General features: G+C 35.3%; 1 protein-coding gene and 1 long non-coding RNA gene across 2 annotated transcripts; both read right to left on the reverse strand.

Moving 5' to 3' along the window:
* Positions 1-1,020: 1,020 nt before the first annotated feature.
* Positions 1,021-1,359, reverse strand: LOC106399813. The gene is made up of 3 exons (XR_007327682.1): positions 1,345-1,359; positions 1,145-1,256; positions 1,021-1,068 (listed from the first exon to the last, which is right to left on the reverse strand). It is a non-coding gene; the product is annotated as an uncharacterized LOC106399813 (long non-coding RNA).
* A 70-nt stretch (positions 1,360-1,429) lies between these two features.
* LOC111212876 lies at positions 1,430-2,743 on the reverse strand. The gene is made up of 7 exons (XM_022714494.2): positions 2,740-2,743; positions 2,442-2,531; positions 2,254-2,350; positions 2,045-2,169; positions 1,886-1,970; positions 1,621-1,756; positions 1,430-1,522 (listed from the first exon to the last, which is right to left on the reverse strand). Exons 1-7 carry the CDS (start codon positions 2,741-2,743, stop codon positions 1,430-1,432), a joined length of 630 nt encoding a protein of 209 aa, XP_022570215.2.
* Positions 2,744-11,085: the final 8,342 nt, after the last annotated feature.

The raw sequence follows: 11,085 nt of genomic DNA on the forward strand, positions 1-11,085 counted from the left end.
TTAGATAAATGTTTAGTTAAAGAATCTACAAATTAATATACAAAGAAGTTTTCATATTAAAAAATATAGTCTAATACTGTATATAAAAAAAACGTCAAAAAGTATTTAATAGTATAGCAGCTACAAAATTATGGGCTTAAATACTATTCGGGCAATAAATTGGTTTTTAGTTGGGTATTACAAATGGGCTGAGACTGTATTACTACCAATAAAATTTTAATAAGGGGGATCGGTTTGATAATAATGTTACGCTTAGTAAAATTTCGGTTACATTTTTTTGTAATTTAGTATTTCAAATGGGCTAACTTTGTATATATGCCAATTTGAGCTTAATACAAAATCTATTGTCAGAACCACCTCAAAGAACTCTCTGAAACTGGAATTTTACCAATGTAATGACTCTAAAACGTTACCGATTGGCATAAATACTAAATCAAAAGTCAGAGCCAACCAAAGAAAAGGTTGTCTGGTTTAGATTGGAACTTGATAAATTTTTATTCCAATTAAAAGCAAAAAACAAAGATGGTCGGACCAAAATCTTAAACAAAACCAAAGACAAAGATACTCAGACAAAGTTTAAAAAAATGAAGCAAAAACAAAGCCATAACACTATAAAGGACAGCAACTCATCAAAAAGAGACAGCTCACTCGCCCTTGAGTTTCTTTTGAGAGAGTTTCTTGTTAACAGAGTGTTGATCCTCAAGGCAACTGTCGTCATCTTGTTCGCTTTTTCTTTTCGACAAAGGAGTTGCTGTAAAACCAACAGAACCAGAGGAAATATCATCTGCGGACTCCAACATTAGTACCTGCAAGAAAAGATTTAATCGTATCACTATTATGCTCCTATAACAATCAAATTAATCGCAGGTACAAGCGGAAAATTACCGGGTTAGATTTAGGAGGCAAATCAGCAAATTCCTCAACCATTTCACGGTCATCAGTAGCCAATCGAACAACATACTGAGAACTCTTTCCTTTGATGTTATCAGCGTCAACTGAAATCTCAAAAAGGACTCTCTAACCAAAGAGATCGCTCACTGCTTCAGGTAAGAAGTCTTCATCTTCATTCTACAATTACATAGATAGCGGTCGGCTAATATAATTTACTGTGTTAATTGATGTACAATGGAATTTATAAATGAACCTCGTCATAGAGTTCAGCAGCAGAATGACGCACAATTGCTTGAGCATTAGCATCAAACAACAGAAAATTAGCCTCACCGCTATCGTCCTTGACATTGGCAATTAATTTGAACCTGAACAAATCCAAAGACAAAACGTCACAGACTATTTCAATGACGATCTACCTAACTGATATTTTTGTATATCTAACCCGATCAATACCTGGAAATAACATCATTGTGTTCTTTGTCACACGTATTGCAGAAGATCAAGGGCCGGTCATCATCATCAACATTGGTTGTAGGCATCACTTTTTGTTGTGGTATTTGCAACTTAGATATTGCCAGCCACGTTCAGTATCAATTGTTTCAATGGTCCCAAGAGTAACAAAAGTGCCAACCTATTATTACTCAATGAGTATTTTTTTAAAAGCACTGATAACACATGGAGTATACAAATGTGTAAAAAATTCAAAAGCGAAGAGTGTAGTCTATATACCACAGAGCTATCAATGATCTCTCCGATGGTTAGCCTCTCATTAAGAACAAAAAACCTGGCACGAATAGAAGTAACAGTACCAACAGACCATTGGCTACTATCGTTGTTCCTAAGAGCAAGTGAATCATCAGGGAGACTGCCAAATAAAATAATCACACTTTATGTTAAAACGTTTCAGTGAAAACGATGTTCAAAAATCAATACAAACATCTATATGTAGTGAACTTCTCCATAGGTTTCCATCCGGTGAACATCGGATACGTACCTTGCTTTGAACTCCTCAATAAAATCGAGTGTTGGGTTGAGCAGGATATGAGTTGAATTATACCCGCTAGATATGGAGTAAGCACCTACAAAGTATATTAAGCTTATTAATATGTTATGCTCAGTAACATTTTACACAAACCGGAAGAATATTATTTACCTTTCCACTCTTTAACAGAACAGAATCTGATCACACAAATAATCATGGTGGACATGTTACTCCTACTGTAATCGTATACTTGTTTAGCATAACTACCCCACAGAGTACACATCATCTTCACATTACTGTATAATATAAACTTAAGTTAAATACAGTTAATAGATGTTTTCTTAGCAAAGTATAAATAGATTAAAAATCTTTCACTTTACTTTGGGTCACAGAACTCAACCAAGAGCCTCATGTTGTCTTTTCCTTTTATTATTTTGTTTTCCAGAGACCCGAAGTTAACTATTTGGCCAACCACATCTAAATACCAAAAATAAGACTCAAATCAGAAACAGGTAGTAGTAAAGTGAAAGACTCTTTAACTGAGTAAGAAACTAACTCACTAACTCACCAACCAAACAGCTATAGTCCAGATTTCCACCAAGAATATCAGAGAAGTCCGCGAAATACTTTTCGGGAACTGCACTTGGAAAATCATCAGCTATTCCAACAAATATTGTGTGAAAGAAGCCAATTTTGTAAGGATGTGGCGTCGTACGGTATTCACCAATAGCATCGTACACTTTGAACAACTGGAGAACAATGGCATCTCCCTCGCGTAGTAAATAATGTATATGGGATGGTTTGGTATTGGTATTTGTAAATATTTTAGGAGATTTTCATAATGAACAAATTAAGCTCACTTTTACCCATTAACACTTAAAATGTTTTGACAATATTGTAAGAGAAAAAAATGACCGTTTAAGATTTATTGACTAGATGAGTTAATGCTTGAAGACTACACAAACATTTCGCAGTTCTGGATTCACTGGTTCTGTTGCTAAAAAAAAAGGATTCACTGGTTCCTAAATTCCACAGTTTTTTTGGTTAGTCGTCTCTCTTTTAGTAATTAAACAATGGAACTAGTTCAATCTCCTAAGGAGAAAATGACTTATTTCATTTTTATTTGCACTTTTGAAAATACTAGTGGCACTTATATAATTGGCATGTTCATACATTATATTTTCCTGAGATGGTTAAGATGATGTTGCTGGGAAAGCAATATTTAACAATTTTATCAATTTAAATTGTAAATTTTTATTTAGAGATAGTGGACCAAAAAACAAGTTGATTAACGATTGCGGACCAGAAAGAAATTGATTAAAGAAAAAGTTTTTTTACAGGTTTCATGATATCATTGGCTAAGGGCCTGACTGGTTCAAACGCAGCGGTTGCGAAAGTTTGCTGATGCGGGTGGTTGCGGTTTCTAGCGGGTTTAAGAGATTTGTATGACTGGTTCTGCGGTTAGAATTTGGTGCGTTTGCGGGATACTTATGACTGGTTAACTACCAAATACAACAGCAGTTAAATAATAAATTAACAATATTTACATTTTATATAATTATAAAAATATCAAAAATCATAATATTATAATAAATATGAAAATCATATTTAAAAAGTTATAGTTTAAAATTTTTAAAAATTATAGAAAATGTTTTTATTTTAAAATTTTATAATATTAATTATAATATAATAGATATATTTTAGTATTTTTATAATTTCAATTTAATTTTTTTATTGAATATTTTTATTTTTGTATTTATATTGTTTTTGAAAAAAAGAAAAAAATATATTCTCCCGCAACCGCCTGCAACCGCAAACGCTACCTGGAACCAACTTTTGATTTTAAGAAGTTCGGAGCGGTTTGAAACGATATGTAGCGGTTTGTATGATTGTTTCGAAACAGTGTCAACCACTACCAACCGCAAAAGCTGCGTTTGCGGGTAGTAGCGGAGAAACCAATGAGGCGCTAAGTATTGATGGTATTGAAACGCGGCTTTATTTGATTGCGTAAAATTATGATCCATATTGCTATTACCATTAATAATTTACCTAGTCACTCCATTTTCTAGTTTCATAATTTTTACATGCCTTCATTATCCCCTATATATTATTTGAGAATCTTTTAAAAAGTTATAACTACAATTTTGTATTAATTACAAAATGAATTTGATGAGGTGTCATCTTTAAATATCTTCTTATTGCTTACAAGTCACTCTCACAATGACTTTGGACAAACCTTTAGTCTAACATTTTTTTTCTAGAGAGATTTATTAAACGGAAAATTAGAAAAACGGGACACTTTGAACTTGGATTTGTACTCCGCTTAAGAGTTCTGCAACATTTTTTAAGAAAATAGTATTTTAATTCATGTAAATACCATAATGCCCTTAAATTAATTAATTAAGTTGAATTATAATAATAAGTAATAATTCTCTAATAATTTTCGTAATAGATTTAATAGTTAAAATAGTTAAAAAGTTAAAAACAAAAGAAAAAAAAGAGAGAACAAAAGAGGGACACGGATTAAAATACCAATACCCTAATTCCTTTTTTTACCTCGTCTTCTCCACCTAGAAGTTTCTCCCAAGGCAATTTAGGGTTCTTTGTCCGCCCTTGTCTACTCCGCCGAGCTCTTCATCTTCCCTAGTATCTAATCTCGTTTTCGTCATCTTTCTCTTTTATCTCAATGAAGAAACAACGAAATCGAAGTCTTCTTTCTCAACTAGTTTCGTCGGACGGGTCAATTCCAAATCGAGGTGTTTTTGCATCAAATTCGCTCACGTTTCTTAATAGTATGTAATAATCCTTGATTCTCAAACTGAAGTCTCGTAATTGCTTTTGTTCTTTTGACATATCACATGCTCTCTTTCAATAGATTTTTGTTTTCTCTCATTATACGTTGCGTCTCTGGGGATTTTGATGAATTTGATTTTGTATCAGGTGGGCCAAAAGCTGCGTGTATAGGCTTCGCTGGCTTTACAACTTTCTCTGTACTCATAGAGAAGTTCTTCGACAGGCATACGTAAACCAACAATATATCTAACAAATGTCATTGTTGCGTATTGTTTAGCTGTTTCTTATACAGTTCATCACCTGAGCACAGGGAGAGGGAGCAAAACTAGAATTACATTTTTCAACAACATAGAAGAAACTTAAGCTTGCTGTTTGATTCAATATTGTTCAGTTGTTGTCATTATTTATCATAGATTTGGTTACACTCATGCTCTAATATTACAGTGTTCCTCAGAAAATAAGGGTCTGTAGTTGCACAGAAAAGTTTCAGGTTACAGAGATTGATTCAGTTTTGTTGTGTACCTTCATATTGCTGAATATTAATCTGGTTAAAGTTCAACTTTTTTTATGTGCGACAGTGGAAGAAAACTTTATTACAAGTAGAATCACTTAGCTGAGCCTCCCCAACAATGGGGGGGGGGGGGGGGGGGGGGTACAATGTCCTTGACTCATCAAAATCAATTCTAAAACTGACGTTTGTTGTAGCCACTGTCAAGAGGACGTGGTATACGCTAGGATCATACATGGTAATCTGATCGTTATAGTCTCAAATTTGACAAGGAATCTAATACTACAAACACAACCATAATGATATAACTAGGAGTACTTTTATGCGTTGTCTACTCTTTTACAAAAAAAAAAGCTATCTTCATAGATGAAGAAGATTAGAGATGTCCCAAACAATGTTCCACCTTTTATCTGAAGGCATGGTGAAGTTGAGCTCAAACATCTCTTTAAAGATGTTACCACTATCACAGAACCCAACAAGCTTGGCAACTATCTCTGCACTCTCTTGCACGTGCCTTGAGTCGTAAGGATCAGTCCATAGCTTGTTCACGAACTGTAACTTCCTCTGTTTCCCTTCTAGTGGTACGTCCCACTTCATGTACAGCTCCTCTCTCTCCTTAGGCGCCAGTTTCGAGTTTATCCTTCTCGCCAAAAACTACATCAACAACACATTGATGATCTAAACAATGTTTACACACTGAAATGAATAATGTCACAAAATTCACTTATGTGTACGTCCCTCGATGATAGAGATACAACTGCAGGTTCACCAGATTTAACATAGATTAGAACCATGTTGTATTGATAGAGAGAAGAGATGATTATGTCGATGAAGAAGAGAGAAACACAAAGAACGAAGAGTAAAAGATCGTGGGAGTGGGAGGAAGGAGAAAAACGTGGGAGAAAATATTCTTTGAGAGATTTAGGGTAGATTTAGTTTCGATTTAGGAAACATCTTTAACCGAATATGGAAGTTTCCATATTTTCCGGAATTGCCTAGAATATGTATACTAACTTATGCAGAACAGAGTAGAGTAGCTGAGAAACATATTATTCCTTTAGGCGTCATATAAGGTAAAAGGCAGAACATGTTATGGCACGTAATATATCCAAGCTATATCATTGAGTTGTAGCTATATGTCGTTATCAAGCTGTAGGTAGACTGAAGACATATTTCTTGATTATAACGTTTCGAATTATAGCTGTGTTAGAATATATAAGAAAGACTAGTTTACGTTGTATACCCTGGATATATCTATGTATAAAACTTAGTATCCGATTTCTAGACTAAGTAGATAACCAGAATGAGTATTCTAACTGTAGCTAGAAGATAAAATAAAATATGATTCTATTTTTTTTGAAAAAACAACTAAACATATATATTTTCATACTTATGTTTCCAATAGTTTTCATATTTTTTAACATTTTTAAAATTCAATTTGCTATTTTTCTCATAAAAGAAGAGTAAAATATGTCCAGAATTGTCAAAAGTATCAGAAATCCTATTGTGACAAATAAAAGTTTAAAGTGTCCATTTTTTTCTAATTTTCCCTTTATTAAAATTACATATAAACAGTCCACGTTTATAACAAACCTTAGTCTACTGTTTTTATTTTAAAACATTGTTTAACAAGGATTATATTTTAAAACAAACATTGCAATAAAAATTCGACCGAACTTGTGTCTGGTAATATGGCCCTTCATACTGATATTCAAAGCTTCTTCACCATTAGAATGTGTGTATTGCAAACGTCTGACGACAGATAATTCAAAAAAGAAATTACCTATATTGAATAGAAAATTAGAGGATCAAGAACAACGTTATCAAGTATCAATAACATTAGAGACGTGGACTGTTTTATAGTAAAAGTGTTATCATCTTTTCACAAACACCGAAACATTTCACAAGACGAGCATTAACAAAACTTTTACTGGTAAAAGATTTAATCCTAGAAAAAAATCAGCCTACACCTAATAGCATGTTTATCCGGATCCTTAGTGAGGTTCTTAGTGTGTGGACCCACACCAAACCCTTAAGGATCGGTTACAAAACTACTAAATAAAAACCGATTTTAGTGAGTTTCTTACATTGTTCGCGGGCACCACTAACTCGTGGCGGTCCGCGATTGGTTTGCTTTTTATTTTTTTTTGTTTTTAGATAAAAAAACCCAAGAAACCCATTTGAGTTTCTTAGGGACAAACATGGTCTAAAGCGCATAAAACAGAACCATGAACCTCGATCTCTGGATTATGTAACTCCCTGCAAGTGGAGTGATGATAATCGATTTTTACTCAGTAATAATCAACGTATGTTTTCAAATGTTAATTGTTAGTAGGTCCATGACTTTGGTTATGAGGGAATTTCTATATCATTTGACTAAATTAATTATGTGTCCTGCAGACAAAAGTATGCTTGCCAAGCATTATTTTGATCACCGAGACATGGCTTAAGTGAAAACATGGGTTCAAAATGGAAGAGACATTGCCTAGCAAGTATCCATTTCAAATCTATACTCAATGTTAACTATAATTCACACAAGGTACGAATTATTTTGGGTTTTCTCTATTTGTGGTCGATCAACAGTCAATCTAATTGAATCCCTTGAATGGAAGGAGAAGCAATCATTTACTGCCGGTATAATAATGGTTACAAGGAAATAAAAATATTACATGCGATATATAAATTAGCGTGATACACAATTGAAGAATCAGTCTCCTATGGTAAATATACTTTAATTGTTTCTCCATTTTTTAACAAGGAATATACACATATGAATCAATGTCATATGATAAGTGAGAATTTGTCACCAAGTTTCGTGGTAGAGTTTGAGAAAATAAGATATTTTGTTACCAAATATATATATTCGGCTATTAATCCGAGTAGATATTATCCTAAATAATCTCGGCCAATAATTCACATAGAAATCAAATTGCCAAATACGTAGTTTCTGTTATAAATCAATCGATGGATGTCCATAACCGCCCCGGTCCATAACCGGTCCATACACTTAAAGAGAGAGACGGTCAAACCCTAGAGAGAGAGGCGGCGGCCGCGAGATTTAGAGAGAGAGAGAGACGGCTACATGGTTTAGGAGAAAAGGAAACCCAATTTTTTTTCCTTGTATGATTAGGATTTCCCTTTTCCTTTATGTTTATGATTTGTAATCTTTCCTTTTATCTATCTTGTAATCCCCTATATAAAGGGAACACTTTATGATTAATAAAATAGACAGAAACTTACAGCTCTAAATCCTAAGTTTCACAACCCGTTATCAGCACGATAGTTTCTAAACTCCCTGAGCCAAAATCGCAAAACCCTTAAACCCTAAACTAGCCGGCGATTCATCTAACCCTAATCCGATCGCACCTAAACCCTAACCCGATCGCGTCCCGTTCGTTCCAGCAAGCATTCCCGTCTCAGCTCAGACGACCCCATCCGTTCTCAGCTTGCATCCCGGACAGCTACAACTCGCATTCCCCGATCAGCCAGCTCGCGACCCGATAGGAAGCAGCTTGCTCGCGTTCCCGATCAGACGCGTCCCGTACCAGCTCGCGTTCCAGCTCTTTCCAGCCCGCGTCCGATCGTCCAGCTCGAGGTTCTCTTGGTGGTCCGGTTCTACAATCTTCAAAACCTAAAGGTAATTCGAATTCTGAAAACATGAAATCGAATTTGGCTGTTTTGTAAAGATTGAAACCCTAAAAACCTAATCTCTAAAAGATGAAAGCCACAGGATAATAGATCAATCCCCTATGAGTAAATCAAAGCTCTATAAGTTCGATCCAAACCCTAAAAATCGAGATTTGATCCATTGATCAATTAAAATCAGAACCTTGAAGGTTTTGAATCTCAAAATTAAACTCCTTTGATTTAAGATCAAATCAAATTCCCAAACCCCTAATCTGAAAAAAAATCGATATGTATTGTTTGGAATTTGAACATTGATTGATCACCTAGCACTATTGATTTTGATTGTTTAAACTTGAATCTGAATTTGTCTTGTTTAAACTGAAACCCTAAATAACCTAGTCTAGATTATTTTGAAATCGAATTTGGATTGTGGCCGTGTGGCCTTGATACATTCTAGGTCAATTGTCCTAGATCATAACCCGTGGCCGTGTGGCCTTTCTGCATTCATATCTAAACCTGACCACAACTGATTGATTGCAATTTGAACTTAGAATCTCATGTTAGGATGGTATTGAATCAAACCAAATAGCCGTGTGGCTTGTTCTATTGCTTGGCCGAGAGGTTTCTTGTTTTGTTTTCATCTCATATAAACTGATAGAAACCATGTTAGGATTGCAATTACATAACAAACTAAATGCATAAGAGTGAACCGAATGCATCCATAGCCGTGTGGCTTAACTTGGCCGTGCGGCTTACTCATGGGCCGTAAGGCATAGATCTTGGCCGTGAGGCATTGTTTGATTGTTTGAACCTAAAACCCTAATCTTTTAAACTTAAAAACTATTACTAAAGATCTAAAATATTAATCTATGATTTCAGATGTCGAAAATCAACAACCTTGATTTCGCTGCCCTTAATCTATCTGGAGACATTTACCTTCAGTGGGCGCTTGATGCTAAGAACATCTTGAAATCCAAGGGTCTCGGTGAATGTATCACCGAGAACAGTAATCCTAATGAGAAGGATCGTTACAGAGCCATCATGATCATTCGTCATCATCTAGTTGAGAGTCTCAAGGATCAATATATAACCATTGAGAATCCACTAGATCTTTGGATCGAATTGAAATCGAGATATGATCACCAGAGAACAGTGATCTTACCTAAGGCTCGGTCTGATTGGAGAGATCTAAGAATCCAAGACTATAAGTCTGTGGACGAGTACAACTCGGCCATGTTTAAGATCGTTTCAAAATTGAAACTGTGTGGTGAAAGTATTACGGATGAGGATATGCTTGAGAAAACATTTTCCACTTTCCACACAAGCAATGTGCTGTTATAACAACAGTACCGTGAGAAAGGTTTTAAGACCTATGCTGATCTTATTTCTTGTCTCTTGCTTGCTGAGCAGAATAATGAATTATTAATGAGAAACAGTGAGATGAGACCTATTGGCTCAGCAGCACCACCTGAAGCACACACCACTGAGGACAATAAAGAGTCCCACCATGTCCAAAGAAACGGCTATCATGGCCGTGGTCGAGGAAGTAGAAACGGACGTGGCCGTGGACGAAGTTCCTTTGGCCGCGGACGAGGGAATCATAATGGACGAGATCATGGATGTGATCATGGCTCATTTGGAAGAGGCCATGGTCGCAGCCATGGATCTTCGTTCAAACCTCAACACTCGACCAACTCAAGTAAATCAGTGTGCCATAGATGTGGTAAGGGCAATCATTGGGCTAAGACTTGTAGGACTCCCAAGCATCTAGTTGATCTCTATCAACAGAGTTTGAAAGGGAAGAATCCTGAAGCCCACATGACCTATCAAGACAATGAAAAAGACTTCGATCATGAGAAGGACGATCTTATGGATTATGAAACTTCAGATTGTCTTAAAGACTGAAGATTGATTTCGAAATTTGTAATCTAAAAATTCTATGTTTTGGTGTTTCTATGTTGTCATTTCTTTGAACTTGAAAACTTAATAAGAAATGAAATGATTTTATATATGAAGTCTCTAAGTAGCATCCTTTTGAATCTTGTTTTAGAAATAAACGAGAACAAGGATGTACTCGTTGTGGACAGTGGATCAAGCCACACGATCTTAAAAGATAAGAGATACTTCATTAACCTAACTCTGAAAAACGCCACCATCTCAACCATTGCGGGTATTTCTAGTCACATAGAGGGGCACGTGCATGCCAATATCCTGTTGCCTATGGGTACACATCTTGAGATATCAGATGCCTTGTATTCATCCAACTCTAAGAGAAGTCTATTAA

The sequence above is a fragment of the Brassica napus genome, chromosome C8 (assembly GCF_020379485.1).
Source record: "Brassica napus cultivar Da-Ae chromosome C8, Da-Ae, whole genome shotgun sequence".
Lineage (NCBI taxonomy): Eukaryota > Viridiplantae > Streptophyta > Magnoliopsida > Brassicales > Brassicaceae > Brassica > Brassica napus.